Consider the following 17,609-nt stretch of genomic DNA (forward strand, 5'->3'; position numbering starts at 1 on the left):
TAACCTCAAAATCCATATAGTCGAAAGCGGTTGAAAATTCCATAATGTTCGTGTGTTAGACTTATTATACTATAATTTGGTGTATATGAAGGGTTCTGTAAACTTACTGTAAGGTTTTATTATCCAGATACATGTAGAGACATTACAAATATTGTGGATATTTCCATGTGTGTTAGTAAATAGGAAACGAATGTTCAAGTACCCATTCGACTAGCTGGTCGATCAGTGTTTCGAGTGTGTTCCAGAGTGTTGTAAGAACTCTTCCAGAAGTCTATCATTCTAGATGGTTGATCGAGTAGTATAAATATCGAGCTGTCAGTCAGTGAAGTCAGTTCTTAGATCTTGGTTCTTGGGACTCAGGCAAGTGATGGACTGGGAGTGACTGTTGGGCTCCGAGGTGGAGTCAGAGTGTTGGACTCAAGCAAAAGTGAGTGAGGCGGTGAATTCAAGAGAGAGAGTATGTTATAGTGCGCGCGTCAGTGTTGTTGATATCTGTACTTGTCAGAATCGACTTCAGGGTACTCCGCTATTGAGTGTTGTATTTAGTGTCATTTGCTACTGTGTATAATAGTGTGTTGTGACGTACAGTGTAAATAAGGTAATTTATATAAGGAAGTGAACGTGTTCTCGTGTAATATTTATTTACGTCAAATAAGATTGCAGCGTAGAACAATACACTTGTGGTATTTATTCATTGCTTATTACGCACAGTATGTCATGCACAGATTACTCAAAATATCCACTCTTTGTCATGATACACTTCTTTATGTAATCCAGCCACTCGTATATCACCGCATGAACCATTTCTAAGAGTACTGATGCTGCTGTCTTCATGAGATCTGCTTTTTAAGAACTTCAGGCAGTAGTCCAGTAGATAAATGTCAGAGCTTCAACAAGCAGCACGCGAACAGCATTTAACTAAGGCACTGCACTCCAGCCATTGTTGTGTTGATGTTGTGTTGAGGGCAGGTCCTGCTGGAATACCCATTACTTACCCATAAAGAAGGCAGGCTTACGAGGGCTTCACCCTTTCCAGAATGTTGCATTGGCAATTGGTAGCATGTGCTTTAACTCCTCTTTTGCAGAAATACAGTGATGTGTCGCTCTTGCATGACACTTCCCACTGATTAAAATAGAGAACTTTCCTTCAATGCATATAATGTATAATGTTGTCAAGGATGACACTTGATCATGAGGACATGCTTCGTTTTTTATTATGAAACATCTTCAGCTTAGCAATATATAAATGGTAAGATACACATTCATTAAAAACACATGTAATGAATTGATAAACAGTTTTTGAAAACACATAATGTTCCGTGGTGACACTGTGTCGTTATATTGTGCTATTCTACTTGCAGGTGATTAAATAGCTTTAAAACCTTAAGCAATGTACTATGTGCATTTACTTTATTGGAAAGTAAAATAAAAAGCTGGGGAAACTCATCTCGATTGAAAACTGTAGCTCAGTATGGATATCCCAAATTGTATGTCTCTGGTATATTAGATATTATGGGAGTCTAAAACAAAAAAGGAAAAGTAAGAAAAGGAATAGTGTATTTAGTAAAATTGAAGAATTTTGTTCACTTAAATGAATTCTAACAAGATGTCTTTACTTTCTTTTTAGACTCCCATAATATCTAATATTACTGGGGACGTATAATTCAGGATATCCATACTGAGCTACAGTTTTCAATCGAGAGGAGATTCCCCTGCTTTTTATTTTACTTTTCAACAAGGAAAATACACATAGTACATAGCTTAAGGTTTTAAAGCTATTTAATCTCCTGGAAGTAGAATAGTACAACATACAGACAGTATGTGTTTTCACAAACTTTAATTTATTAGATGTGTTTTTAATCAGTGCGTATCTTGTCATTTTATATGTTACTAAACTGAAGATGTTTTGTAATAACGAAACGTGTCATTCTTGACAATATAATAAATTATATGCATTGCAAGGTGGAAAGTTCTTGACTTCAGTTAAATAGCATCAATGTGGATACCTCGTAATGAAGTTTATCGCCCCCATTGAATTGTCACCGATTCTGGGTGGTGACCTCTTTCCACTCTTGGGGAGTTAGCAGCATCTTCTTAAGAGCTGCGAGCATATATTCGATCATTCCAATTGTTCACTTTTTCTTCCACAGTGAAAATTTTCTCGTCTATGAAGAAAATTGCATATGATAAACTTCATCGTAAATCTGTATTGACAATTTACAATGGTAATATAATAGTCCACCTAGTCAATACAACTACATCTTTGTACAATTTTTAATTTGAAAAAATTGTTACATAGTTAGTAGGACATGTTTCAGCTTCCTTGGGCCATCTTCAGCTACATTAAATGTTATAATGACCAAGCGAGTTCGCCATGCGGTTTGGGCCGCGCAGCCTGAGAGCTTACATTCGGGAGTTAGTGGGTTCAAGCCCCACTGTTGGCAGTCCTGAAGATAGTTTTCCAGGGTTTCGTATTTTCACACCACACAAATGCTGGGGTTGTACCTTAATGAATGCCATGGCCACTTCCTTCCCACTCATAGCCCTATCCTATCCCATTATCGCCATAAGACCTATCTATTGTAACGGTTCAAATCCCGTTGCAAGGTAATATCTGTATTTTATTATTGCATCTGTGATATTATTATTATTATTATTATTATTATTATTATTATTATTATTATTATTATTATTATTATTATTATTATTATTATTATTATTATTATTATTATTATTATTATTTTATCTGTGAGATTACTATTATTTTGTTATAATTATTCAATTCCATTATGCAATGCTTGTCGCTTGCGTATTTGTAATTGAGTGTATGCATATATACGTATATGTAGATTAACATTAAATACCTGTACAGTGAGAGTTTCGATATATCAGATGTGGATGTGACGTTGTTATATTGTGCAATACTGCTGACATTTCTACCAAGTCATCGCTACGTCATGGCTACGTCATCGTATTTAGTTAGCACTGAGCTCACTTTCTTTGAGAAACCCAGCAAGCCGGCGGCGGTTTCACAACTGTATGTTATATTTGCCGCGCGGTTGCTCTACCAATTGAGCTATGGTGGCCTAGGCCATCTTTGTTCTGTTGGAAGGGATCTAAGCTACAGGTCTGGTACTACTACCATCACACTGTAGAGTGCGTTTATGTTGCCCGTTGAGAGCAACCGACGCGAAATCAGGAGGTTGTGGGTTCGGATCCCACTGGTGTCTGGTTGGCCATTTTTGTTCTGTACTTAACATCTCTTCAACACGTACTAAATGTACGTAACACGACCTAATAGGTTGAAAGTCTGTTTCGATTACAATGCGATCGTGAAAATTCAATATTCATTGACTTGGCCCTCAACGGGCAACATAAACGCACTCTACAGTGTGATGGTAATAGTACCAGACCTGTAGCTTAGATCCTTTCCAACAGAACAAAGATGGCCTAGGCCACCATAGCTCAATTGGTAGAGCAACCGACGCGAAATCGGGAGGTTGTGGGTTCAGATCCCACTGGTGTCTGGTTGGCCATTTTTGTTCTGTACTTAACATCTCTTCAACACGTACTAAATGTACGTAACACGACCTAATAGGTTGAAAGTCGGTTTCGATTACAATGCGGTCGTGAAAATTCAATATTCATTAAATTCAGAATTTGTTCTGAATGACAGCATATTATAGGTTCATTTTGGGAAGAGTATGCATATTTAAGCCAACGGAATTATTACCGGTAAATGTCAGGAGTGTAATTTTGTGATATATATTTGTATTTTGGGGATATGTCAAGGGATTTGAAGAGGGAAATTAATTTGAGATCGCGTTCTATCACTAGTGAACCAAAGATGGGGCAAGGAAGACAATAGCAAGTCATGTGATGACGAGGCTGTTGGTTCTAAGAACATCCAAGGTGAAGTTGAAAATAGGGAGCAGATGAAGACGATGGAAGGTTCTGAGGTAATTCAGGAAAGTGCAGAAATTGAGAAGCACACTGAAATCGAAAAGGAAATCGCGGGGGGAATGCACCAAGAGTTTATAAATTTGATGATGGCGAGATTTACCGAGATCATTAATGAAAAGAAGCAGCTCAGTGAAGAGATGAATAGTAGTTTCGAAAGGTGTAAGAAAATGATTGATAATAATAATAAAGAAATTAAAGAATTTTTTATTAGTTGTAATGAAGATAGGAATAAACGAATGGAACAAGTGATTGGTAGCTTTAGCAAGATGGAGAAAATAATTGATATTAATAACGAAAATTTTAATAACAGATAAACTCTGTGAGTAGTAAGATGGAAAAAGTAATTAATAGTAACAGTGCCATCATTAGTAATATAGATACTAAGATATTAGAAGTAAATGATCAAACATCTAAGTCAGAATATAAGTTAGAAAGTAAGTCAAATTAAGAGTGTGTTGAAATTGAAGGTGAAATGGAGTTGAATCGGAGCGATCTTCATACTCAAATTGAGCATGTCAAAGGAACATGTACAAACAAGATCGTACTGTTAAGTAATAAAATTCCGAATAATCGGGAAGAAATTCATGAGGTAGTCGAGAAAAGATTGGACAAGATTTACAATGCAGTTGGGGAAGATACGAGGGAACAGATTAGTAGTAATGAACAAATTGAAAGCAAACTTGTGGAGGTCGCTGAACTACGGAACGAACAGGAAACGCTATCACAGCAGGTGAGAGAGAGAGAGAAAGAATTGCAGGAAGAAGTGAGAATAGTGGAAGAGAGTTCTGAGACAGTAGCGGAAGAAGAAATTGTGAACTGCCAGGGAGTGATACGGCAGGAAGGTACAGGTGAGATGACGGAAGAAGTGATAGTGGCGAGTGGTTTGTTCAGTAGGGATCGTGATTTAACCAGGTTTTCTGGAGAAAAGTTCAGTACTACAGAATTTGTAAAAGTAGTCGAGAAAAGATTTGTAAGTCAGTTGAGGAATGATGTTATTGAATGGGAATACGTGCTGGAAATCTTGTTGAATGTTTTTATCGGTTTCGAGTGTACTGGGATAATATGTCTAATTTAGGAGAATTTAAAGACAAGTTCATTGACAGGCTTTGGAAGGAATGTGTGGAAGGGTGCGCGCGAGAGAGAGAGAGTGCATGATGGCTGGGGAAAGTAGTATAGTAGAGAGAGGGGGGAAAATGTTAGCCGTGTATCAGAGGAGAGGTAGTGATCATGATCCGCAGAGGATTAAGAGTTATGTCGATGGTGATAGAGGTCAGAAGAGTAACCAGAGAGAATCGGGAGATGGAAGGAGTATGGATTTAAGTTACGAGAGAGAGGGTCAGAAGAGTAACCAGAAAGAATCGGAAGATGGGAGGCATACGGATTTGAGTCAACAGAGACTATGATAGTCGGAATATGAATGTTATCCAGGTGTCGTTATCGAGCCAGAGTATTTCAGATTCACAGGGAATCGGGTAAGTTATGTGGATAGGCCGAAGGTATAAGATGAACAGGTATGTAGTATAAGTAGTTATGTAGTGAAAGTAGATTTAAGAGTATAGTGTGATTGTGACCTAAGTAATGTTAAGTGAGATATTTAAGTAATGACATAGTCGTAGATAATGAAGTAATTAATAGTAGTAGTAAGGTAGATGTAAGAAGTGTTCTGTTAAGTGATGTAAGTACTTATAATACTGAGAATATGATGTAAGTAGTGAGATAGCAACTCCGATGATGAAACTGTGGTATGTGTGGGTAATGTGACGGACAACATGACAACGAGATCGGTTACGTCATCTCATGGTGGAACAGGAGAGGGACGATGAGATGAATGCTATCCTGACCTGGTTAAGATAAGGAGGCAGATGTTGTTGTGAAGAAAGGTAAACATGAATACAAACTAAGTAGTGGTTTCCTGTCAAGGAAGTGTCATTCTGGGGAATTTAAGGTTTGTGTACCAAAGGCGTTACAGGAAGATATGATTTGGTGTTATCACAAAGAACTCGGTCATTTTGGGGCAAACAAGGTTCTTTATGGTATTCAAGGGAATTTTGTGTGGAAGAATATGGGAAGGAGTATTAGGAAATTACTTGCGACCTGTGATCTATGTCAACGTAGTAAGCATCCTAACAGGACGTTAGAAGGCCCACGGCAAGCCGTCATTGTAGACAAGCCAGGCCAACTTATATGCGTAGATCTGTTCGGGCAACTAGTAAAATCTTGCTATGGATACCGGTATGTGTTCATTTTGATTGATGCCTTCAGCAAATATGTCAAAATGTATCCCCTGAGAAAAGCTACGGGAAGGGGTTGTCCAAAGCAGGTTATTGACAGATATATTCCTGAGTTTGGATGTCCACTCAGAATATTATCAGATCACGGCAGTCAGTTCAGTTCAAAGATATGGACTACCAAGTTGAATGAACCGGGTGTTAAGGCCATATATTCGTCTATTCAATACCCACAAGGTAATATGGTCGAGCGGGTCATGAGAGAGATCGGGAGAATATTCAGAGCATACGTACACGATAAGCACAGTTCGTGGTTTTCACGACTGGGTGATGTAGAATGATGGTGTAACACTACGTTACACGAGTCTACGGGATGTACGCCGTATGAAATTCATTTTGGTAGGAAACTAACCGATCATATTGCAAGTATGCTAGGCTTAGACTTGGGAGAGGGAAGATCTAAGGATTATTATATCCAGCTGGCCAGGGAAAATTTAATCAAAGCAGGCAATAAACGTATTCGCCAGCAGAAAAGGGCAAAATTGGACAAATTCAATTTGGGTGACAAGGTGCTACTCAGAGTTCCATTCCCATCATCTGCAGAGGTGGGAAATATGTCTAAATTCTTTCCTTTGTATCAGGGGTATTTCACTATTGTGAACCATATCGGGAAGTGTGCATATTCTTTAAAAGATCAGGAAGGGAATATTGTCAGTACTTATAACATTAGGAATTTGAAGAAGTACTTCACGTGAGATTTGTTGAGATAAAAATAAGATGATTAATTTTTGTGAGAAACTGGCAAAATAAATTAACATATATGAATTTGCGTGTGAACCAAGTGTCGTATTGGTGTATTGGAAGAATAAGTGCTACATTGTCATGTACTGTGTGACAAAGCGGAGAACAAGACATTGGACAGTTATCTGTGATGACAAAATGCAAGAAAAGTTCTCATATAAGTGATATTTCACAAAAAGTTTTGATATGTTAAAAAAAAAGAAGAATGTAGTATAATCAGTGAGCCATTAATTATTGGTCATTGAGAGAGTGAGGACAAAGTTGGTCGGTCACTTAGTTGAAGACACGGACACAAGGGCTTACCATGGAGTCAGAAAGGGATACCACCTGCCATGAGGTAATACCATATTGACTTACAAAGAAGTCAGATGATATGGAGAAGAAGCAATCACAAGGATGTATCACCAAGTTAGGCGTGTTGTCAAAAGTAAGCTTATTACCCCACACTGTAGAGATAGTCAAGAGTTTCATTCTATTATTGCTGCACTGAGTGGTAGCTGGCGCCCTTCAAATAACGTATGTGTAAGTAAGCAGATAAGAAGTAAGTGTAAGTCCAGGGTTCGACGATTGTGTATTTTATTTAATGAATGTTAATTTTCATAATTTTCATGTTAAATGCAGATTTTCAGATTTTTCAATATAAAAGCAGTTTTATATGTTTGTAAAAGTAGTCAAAGAGTCCCAAACAAATTACACTATGTTGGTGCAACGTAAAGCAAATTGTTAAAAATAACTTATGAGATGAATTGTACATTTTCCTAAAACAATAAAAATATTACATTATATTCTTACATCCTTAAGTAAGTGAAAGTTGTATGATGTATTAAAATGTTTGTTTAAATTGTATCTGTAGTCCTTCTAATGTTAAAAAGCCCATAATATATTGTATAAATGCAGTAAAAATGTCATTCCATTTCAAGTCACTTGTACCTCACCTAATAAATAGTGTCATATATCTTGGGAAAAGAAAACTGCTTGGGAAGTTCTATATTGTGGAAAGTAGCTTGTAAGCTCATTGTCAAAAGCAGTGGACAACATAACAACATAGCTGATGGAGAATATTTTCACACCTTTATAAATTCATGCTTCTGCCATTGATCGTGTCAAATGTCAATGTTTATGTTTTTGATAATGAGCTCACAAGCCATTTTCCACAATATAGAACTGCGCAAACTGGTTTTTATTCAAGATGTTGGACAATATTTATGTCTACCTTCGTAGCGTAACAGCACTATTAGGTGCCATCCTCGGAGCCCTGGGTTCAATTCCCGGTACTACCCGAAATTTAAAATTGGCAGAAGGGCTGGTATGTGGTTAAAATGGTATACGCAGTTAACCTCCATTGGGGGTGTGCAGAAAAGAGCTGCACCACCTCGGGATGAGGACATCAGTTTTTTTTTTTTTTTTTAATAATGGAATTTAAGTGATGTATATGCAACTTCAAATTGAATCAACTTTTACTGCACTTGTACAATATATTGTGGGATTTTTAGCATTCATAGGATTACAGATCCAATTTAAACATACTATTTTTTCAGTTTTTTAAAATAAAATGCTATTTGTTCGGGGCGTTGATCTAGAAAGATCTTTTGCCTCTACTTGCACCATATGTTATGAACCTGCGTGTATTTGGAAATTGCAGAAGTGTAAATTGTTGAATGTGAGGAAAGGAACATTAAGGACGACACAAACACCCAGGGATTTTAATCATTTACAATTAAAAACCCCTGACCTGGCTGGGAATTGAACCCGGGGCCGCTGGGTGACAGGCAGATGCGTTGCCCCCTACACCGCGGGGCCGGACTTGTTTTCAGGTTACAACACTACAACTCAGTTCTCATTATGCTTTAAAAAAAAAAAAAAAAAAAAATTAATACATCATACAATATATGCACTTTTTACTATTTAAGAATGTAAGAATGTAATATTTTAATTGGTTTAGGAAAATGTGTATTTTGTCTCATTATAACATTTAATGTAGCTAAAGATGGCCCAGTGAGGCCAAAACATGTGCTACTAATTATGTAACTATTTTTACAGTTTAAAAAGTGTATATAAATGTGAGTGCCATATGTATTTCTTTGCCTCTTTTCTGACCTAAAGATACTATGCAATCACAGCGATACAATTTTCTTTCACTTTCCATGTTGATTGTGCAGTGACTGATCTTCAACTGTTTCCATTCCAGGAGTTTGGATGATAATGTCACTTTGTTTCAAATGCCACTGCAGGGGTGCCAAACTAGCATATACCTACTTCTATAAACCAGGAATAGAACTTATGGCATGACTAAGTATTTTGTTGCAGTTACTCAAAAATAACTGCCAAATGTTTTCAATTGTATTGATATATACAGTGCTGTTTTTCTCTCTTCCAGGGGACGTTGAATCTGGAAGTACAGGAGAGTCGCTTAACTCAAAACCTGTCGGTGATAAGACTAAGGATAGCTTGTGGGATGAGAGCTTTGACATCAACTCCCTTAGTGAACAGTAGTCGTAAAGTTTAAAGATATTTGTACAGAATATATTTGGAAAAGAACGCTGGAAGTGATGATTTTTATTATAACTTTTAAGAAAACCAAGTGAGATAGAAATTAAATGTATATAACTGAAGATTATGTTTAAGGTACTTGTAAATATATCTTTTTAGTTAAAAATAATAATGTACAGTAATTAGTGTTATATTGTGACATAGACTACAATTGAAGAAAATGAAACTTTTATGAAATTGTCAGTATGAGAATTAAAGTAGATTATAACATATATTTTTACTTTTGCTTGAGTAGATTATTTCTGTATTATTAGAACCTAATTATAAAATAATAATTTGAACATGTGTTCGTGTAGTATGTTATCACAGCATTGAGTTCCACTCTTCAGATTTTGTGCCTATGTGATGTACTGCTTCTTTACATCTTCTAACATAGCTAAAACAAGACGATCAAGGTCATACTCATGTCTCCAGCCCCAGTCGTGTCTGGCTTCACTGTCGTCAAACACCTGTGGCCAGGAATCAGCTGTAAGTATATAGCAACATGTTAGTTGGACCATTTAACTCTGAAACAATCGTTAATACAAAATAATTTCTGGTGGCTCATATTTCTAACCACGAACTTGTTCAAAGATATATGTGTATGCAGGCCTACCATGGGGGTTTACTGCATTCTTTATCCAAGCAGCAGTGAAGATGATTCAGTGGATGATATTGATGGGACCTCCTGTAGAATGCTTCAACAGGAGGGAATAAGAATACAGTGAAGAAATCTCTTCCAACAATTCATGTAGGATATATCAAGGGATACAGTTCCTGTATTTATTTTTGGAACAGTTTTCTGGTGATTATTGAGCATCAAAAATATAAGTTTCAGATGAAAATTCCCAAGTATGGGTCTTTCTTCAACACTGAAGATAATCAATTGGAAGTGCATACCCAAAGTCCCAACAATTTACTACTGAGGTTGGCTCCTGAAAATCTACTACTAGAAACTTGTGAAGAGAAATTTACATTCCTACCATAATTGAAGCATAGTTGGAAGTAAAGCCCATATGAAAAAATGAAGTTATGAGATTGAAAAGAGAGAAATTGTTTTCCTATCACTTAAGGGAACCATTCCAAGCAAAATATTTGAAAAAATTACTTTTTCTGAAAAGTAGGTAATTAAATTATCTGGACTTTTCAATTAAAATTACATACAGTGTATTACAAGAATTAATTTAGAACTATTTCATTTTTATTTTTAAGAATATATCTGCATGCAAATATAATTTTGACATTTTGACATGCCACACTACAAAACTAAATATTTTTGGAATGGTTGTGTGTAGAAGCCTGTGATTGCAGCTATTGCTAGAAGTTTGCTTAACTGTCAAAATCAAATGGCAACCAGTTGGTTGTTGTGATTTGAAGGTCTATTAACTTTCAGCTTAAACTTGCTTTTCTGAAAATTGACATTTTTCAAAACATATCATACTTTGTCTCTGGAACCATAAAACACAGACTTCTGTAACTTTTATAGCAGTTTTACAATACTTTGATACATAAATTGAACCTGTAAACTTCACAGAACATTGAAAATCTGGAAAATATTTATCTTAATCTTTTCCAAAATTTAGCTTCTCATTAACAGAATTCTAGTTTTCAATCATATATATACTAATTTTATATTTGGAACATTCAGTATAATCTAAAGATATCTCCAAAACAACTGTAAATATCTCAAAAGACACACACTTATGGATTAGGGGAAAAGAAACATTAAATATGACTCATGTAATACAGTATTATCAAGATAGTGCTGACACAGTCCCCTTAAGAACGAGTACACATTTAATAGCAATTATTATAATGCCATTGGTTTCACGTCCCACTAATTTCTTTTGATGGTTTTCGGAGATGCCAAGCTGCTGGAATTTTGTCCTGCAGGAGTTCTTTTACATACTAATAAATTACCAAAACAAGGCTGATGTATTTGAGCACCTTCGAATATCACTGGACTGAACCAGGATCGAACCTTCCAAGTTGGGGTCAGAAGGCCAGTGCCTCAACCATCTGAGCCATTCAGTCCAGCAAGTACAAATTTAAGATCTTATATTATTTGTAAAATTTACTTAATTTTAGTGTTACATATAGGTCATATTTGGAGCAATTTTAGGTCGTTTTTGATAGTGTTACGTTTTGTTATATTTTGAATATTTAATTAATGTTATTTGTGTTTACAGTGCTTGTCTATTATGGAGAACAGGCAAATAATTTGCTCAAGAAAGAGATTAGACTTTCAGCATAACTTGCTGCCCCTAGTTTTAAAGGAAAGAGTATTTTCAGCTCGATTACACTTCCAAGAAAACATCCTATAAGCAGTACCTGCTTCCCCTAGGTGTAAGACGGTCTTGTCGAAGCTGGGCATTGCTCCTTATCTTCAGCTAGATGAGAAGTCAATCACCCGCATGCTAAGAGTCAAGCGAGTTCTTTTGTTGAGTAGTAGAACTGTAAGGAAGTGTTTTAGTCTTCATTCCAAAAGAATATTATTGTTAATGATGTCTTTGCTTCAAAGTACAGTAGTATTTACCTAAGCTTTAGTTTAACTGTCTAAATGAAATGTTTTTGGAAAACTGGTTGGTAATTAGCCCTGTGCCAATAACAGCTGTTTCTTTCTTCTTCCAGCTATTTATTTGAGGCAATTTTTTTCCTTTCATTCCTGAATATTAAAAAATTCTTCATATCTTGGTTATAAATGATATGATATATATAATTTTGTGTGACTATTGCTAGCCTGGTGTAGCCCTTGTTAAGGCAGACTCTCAAAAGTTAAAGGAAGTGCAATTATTAAATTAAAACAATTTGTTTCACAATATGGAGAAAATATTTTTTTCCACTGATGGGAAAATATTGTTCTGCAAACTGTGTGATGTGCGAGTTTCAGCAGGAAAAACGTTCACAGTTGAACAACATGTGTCATGAGAAAAACAAACTTGGTCTGTGGCGATTTGAGATAAAAGAAACCATGGCTTACACCAGACACTTCTGGCTGAATCTTGCAACATTTTCTCTGTTTTGTGAGAAACTGTGTACAGCATTTTTATGTGCCGATATTCCTCTGAACAAATTGAACCATCTAAAACTGCTCACGTTCTTAGAAGAGAAAACTGGTAAATCTATACCTGATCCCAGAATGTTAAGAAAAACCTACATTGGAAGGTGCTATGACAAAATGTTAAAAGAAATAAGGAAAAGGGTAGGAGAAGTAAACATATGGGTGTGCATAGATGAAACCACAGACATGATGGGACAATATATAGCCAATGTTATTGTAGGCATCCTGGAAGCAAGGAATGTTGGAGAACCATTTCTACTGCATTGTGAGCAATTGGACAAAGCTAACTGTTCAACAATTAGCTAACTGTTTGTCCACTCTTAGAGACTATCGTGGCTCAATGGCATTCGGAATGACAATGTGCTGCTTTTAATAACAGATGCAGCACCCTACATGGTGAAGGCTGCAAATTCTTTACGTGCACTCTTCTCGAAAATGGTGAATATCACATGCCTAGCCCATGCATTACATTGGACTGCGGAGGAGGTACAACTTAATTTTCCTGAAGTTGACAAGTTAATTGGATGCATAAAAAAAAGTGTTCTTGAAAGCCCCATGTAGAGTTCTAGCATTCAAAACAGAATCTCCAGAAATTCCCTTGCCCTTTTCACCTATTTTGACAAGATGAAGAACGTAGATTGAGGCTTGTTGTTATTACTGCAAGAACTTTGAAGTTTTAAAGAAAGTTGTCGGTTCCTTTGACAAAACTGAGGCTGGATTAATAAAAACAGCTCAGGAACTCTTGGCTGACGAACAAATTGCAGGTAAACTTTCCTAATAAAAACAAATTTCGGGTCCCTTCATAATGCAAGAAATGTTCTAGAAAAATCCCAAGTGCTACTAGTGGAGCAGGTACAAATTGTATACAAAGTTGTGAATGATCTGAATTGTTTGTGTGGTAAAGTGGGTGAAGATGTATCTGTGAAATTGAATAAGATGTTGCAAAAGAACTGTGGATATAAAACTTTGTGTTCTATTGGCAAAGCATTGTCGAGTGAAAATTTTTTCTCTTACCAACTGTGAATTGAACTGGGAGATATTGCTTGTTTTCTGTATGTACCATATGTTTCAGTTGAAGTAGAGAGAAGCTTCTCCATGTAAAAATCGTTACTTGCTTGCAATTGTTTTCATTTGAGAACCTACGCAAATTTTCATTGTGCATTTCAATGGGAAATTGTTGTAAACAGCCACTGAAGTTCGTTTTTAATATTCTTTGTTAATTAAATAACACCTATTTGCTAGGATATGATTTGAAGAATATACCAGTTCTGAAATATTTAATTTTTTGCCAGGCATGTTAAAGTGGTATTTACTTTGTTAGTAACAAACATTTAAACTTAATGTACTGTCACCCATTAAAATTCTCTCTCAAATCAGCTCACTCCTTGAAAGATTAATAAAGTCATTTACGAATAATTTATTGATAATTTTTTTCAAATTTTGTATCATTTTTAACCATTTTTAGATCATAAATACATTTTTTATTTTGCATTTTTAGCCAGTTTTTGGTACTTTGCCATACTGATTAGTAACACTGCCTTTATTTGTGACGGCTGGAAGCTAAGCAGTAACAGTTTCTGCAAAACAACTTGAAGAAATTGATTCTGCTCAAACACTTTCTTGGCTTATGCTGCCTAAACTGTTAAAGATATTCACAAGCTATATGTGTAAGAATTCTAGAGCATGAAGTGTTCTACAAAAAAGTCTGTGGGATAATCTATCTATCTTTAAAAGGTTGCCCACAGTAACAGTGTTCAAATTTGTTAACAAAACGAACCCTGTGCTAGGTGCAGAAAAAACATTCCTTAGGTTCTATTTAACACTGCCTAAATCATTAAAGATAGCCACAAAGTATAATATGCTTAGGAATTGTAGAGCATAAAAAATTCTACAGAAAAATCTGCAGATTCACTTACCTATCCTTACAAAGTCACCCACAGTAAGTTTTTATATTATGGTAGGTTCCAGAAGAGCATTCCTGTGGCTGTGCTTAAAGCTGCCTAACCCATTAAAAATATTTTGAAACTGTGCATATATGAATTATGTAACTTAAAAGCTTTTCAGTCTGTCGAACATACAAGTTAAATATAAATATTACAGTATAACATACCTGTAAAAAACACATTATTAAACAAATTAGTTTGTGAATGTTTTTAAACAATGATAGGGGGCAGAATCAGTATATCTGTGCAAGTGGAGATAGACAAGAAATAATATTAATAAATCGTGAATAATACGTAGGTCGAGTCATAAGTCATAGCAACTATTTTTTTTCCTCACGAAGAGGAGACAGCACGGAAAATCTAAGATATGCATTTGGAAACGTACGGTATGTACTTGCCACTAGATGGTGTATGTAAACAACAGTGTGGGTCTAAGCATGCCCCCAAGTTCAGTGTGTGAGTGAGAGCGTCACAAAATGGAAATTAACAAACAGGAGCAACGATCATATAATAAAATAGCAGTTCTCCGCGGCAGAAATGCATGCCAATGCAAAGTCAAGAAGCCATTATGTAGACAACGGTTTGCTAACAAAGAAGACATCGTAACAGCATTTCGGAGAGAGGTGTCACACGTTAGCGATGCACATGCAGCGAATGGTATTCAGTGCCTGCCCCAATGCTGGCAACGCATAGTGGAAACCTTGGGTGATGATTTCAAAGGTCTGTAACCAGTGGAGACCTGTCCTTTGTACGTAGTCTTGTGTATTTGCTGTCTATACCATAATAAAACAATGTTTACCAATGGCCTGTGTTCTCTCGCTTTCCTACGAGAATCTCCTGAAGTCAGAATTTGTCTTCAGGCACTGTGCATAAGTATATGCCCTATATATCCAAATGCATATCTTAGATTTTCTGTGTTGTCTCCTGTTCGTGAGAAAAAAAATAGTTGCCATGACTTATGACTCGACCCTCGTACCATTCCAACATCTGTATTTTCATAAATATAATCTTTTGTCATTAAGTAACAAACAAACATAAAATAAAAACAGTTGCATTTTTTTAACAGTCAGCAGTGAAAGTTTTACCTCCCAGAAGTTTTTGTCTAACCTCTGAGAATTAAGATTTACCCAAGGTTTATTAAATTCCATTTCAATGCAATAGCTAAAACTTGTCACCTCTGTGTTCCACTTTGTGATATTTTACCAAACTCAAAGGTTGCAATCACTTGCATTCACAAAATTTGGTTGATGCAGACTAAACCACAGTTAAAATACTGTAGTTTATATAAATTAAGAATGAAAAATGTATTTTATAAACCTGGTAATATTACTTTCAGAACACTATCCTGGAGACAAAAACAAAAGGGAAGATAATAGTTCTAGTGGAAGCTTTGCTAGACAGAACCTTAAGTCCCATATACTTATTCGCTGTGAACGTTTGAAGCTGCATGCATAGTGATGTTATAACAGTAATATGATTCCTACCTATGTGTTGACGACTGTCAGGTCGATATGATATCCTGATCTCAGGAACATGTTTAGCAATCGCTGCAGTCAGTTCTTCTGGAGTAAAGCTCATGGCAGTTACATTGTATACGCGTCGTTTGAGCTTCTCTTTGGGCGTTACCATATACTGCCACAGAGCACGTAGGCAGTCATTGATGTACATCATGGGAAGTCTTGTGTCGGGCTTTAAGTAGCACTCGTATCGACCAGTCCTCAATACCTCATGGAATATAGCCACTGCATAATCTAAAGTTGGAAATTATTCAACATCAATATTGGTACTGACATTTAACATTCCTATTGTATACTTTTTTGACACAAAGCATTTCCAGATTTATATTCCGTCAATGGATGATGAGGAGGAAGATAGATATGAGAAATAGAAGGATTGAGGAGAAAGGCATATACAAAAGTTAGATGGATATTGGTTTCATAGTTTCTTTTGGGGCATATCCAAATTAAAGTGATCCTTGCCACTTTCAGAAGCCCTGGGGCTGTACCTTAATTGAGGCCACAGCCGCTATTTTCTGAATCCTACACTTTTCCATAATTTCATCACTGAAAACCTTTGATGCATTAGTGTGATGTTAAAACTACTAGCAAAAAAATTGTCACTGTCTCGGTACCCATTGAGAGAAGTTGTATACAGTACAAAGTTTATAATATTCATTAACTTGTACTAATAAGCAAATTAAACAACAGGGCATCTAGAGACAGTAATCACCTTTCTATTTTTCATTTTCATTATTACGTACCCTGATGGGGTGTCTCAGGCCAGGAGATGTGTGGCGATGATTTGAAGTGAAGAGACGGGCGAGAGGGGAGCAGCTGTTGCTTACAAGAGGAATTGTCCTGGCATATGCTTTCATGAGGAGAATGGAAAAGAATGCTTCCATCAGTAGAAAACACCGCTGCTCCAAATTCAGGCACAAGCTCTCGCAAAAAGAAATAGGGAGTTTTCACTGAGCTTTACTTCTGGCTTTTTTTCCACAAACTGAAGTCGGTCATAAAGTCTGAAGATAACCTCCCTTTCCCCACCCTTTCTGCTCATTGTCATTATCATGATGCGCTACTACCTTATCTGACGTGTGATCTTTACAAGTGATGAAAGTAAATTATGATTTCCTTCAGGGAACTTAGTTTTTGAGTAAAGTACAGTATTTATTATTTTAAATAAAACAAGACTACTGTGCATTTATATGTCAGTAACAACAAATGTTTAGATTAAACTTGTCAGTATCAGTCATCAATGATCTGCATTTAGGGCTGTTGCCCAGATGGCAGATTCCCTATCAGTTATTTACGTAGCTTTTTCTTAAACGTTTTCAAAGAACTCGGTAATTTATATCAAACATTTCCCTTGATAATTTATTCCAATTCCTTACTCCTCACCAGTAAGGAACCTAACAGAACTGAATGTCGGGTTGGGAATACAAAGCTGGAACAGGTAGATCATTTCAAGTATTTAGGATTGTGGTATAGTAAGTTAGATTGAATCAAGGTGCAACAAAGCTAATGCAGTGAGCTCACAGTAACGATCAACAGTATTCTGTAAGAAGGAAGTCAGCTCCCGGACGAA

The 17,609-nt window shown here is 36.2% G+C and overlaps 2 protein-coding genes across 4 annotated transcripts in view; one reads left to right on the top strand and one right to left on the bottom strand.

The window, feature by feature from the left end:
• Prim2 (DNA primase subunit 2) overlaps positions 1–9,507 on the top strand; it is a 127,724-nt gene extending 118,217 nt beyond the window's left edge. For both annotated transcript variants that reach the window (XM_067150809.2, XM_067150810.2), the window contains one exon: positions 9,370–9,507. In XM_067150809.2, coding sequence (XP_067006910.2) covers positions 9,370–9,485 — 116 coding nt within the window. In that variant the 3' untranslated portion in view covers positions 9,486–9,507. The remainder of the gene's footprint in view (positions 1–9,369) is intronic.
• Positions 9,508–9,871: 364 nt separating this feature from the next.
• The window catches only part of Tdh (L-threonine dehydrogenase), a 57,839-nt gene continuing 50,101 nt past the window's right edge, over positions 9,872–17,609 (bottom strand). For both annotated transcript variants that reach the window (XM_067150811.2, XM_067150812.2), the window contains 2 exons: positions 16,010–16,276; positions 9,872–10,008 (listed from right to left, as the gene is read on the bottom strand). In XM_067150811.2, the coding sequence (XP_067006912.2) occupies positions 9,881–10,008; positions 16,010–16,276 (395 nt within the window). In that variant the 3' untranslated portion in view covers positions 9,872–9,880. The remainder of the gene's footprint in view (positions 10,009–16,009; positions 16,277–17,609) is intronic.

This window comes from Anabrus simplex, chromosome 7 (assembly GCF_040414725.1).
Source record: "Anabrus simplex isolate iqAnaSimp1 chromosome 7, ASM4041472v1, whole genome shotgun sequence".
NCBI classification, from domain to species: Eukaryota; Metazoa; Arthropoda; class Insecta; order Orthoptera; family Tettigoniidae; genus Anabrus; species Anabrus simplex.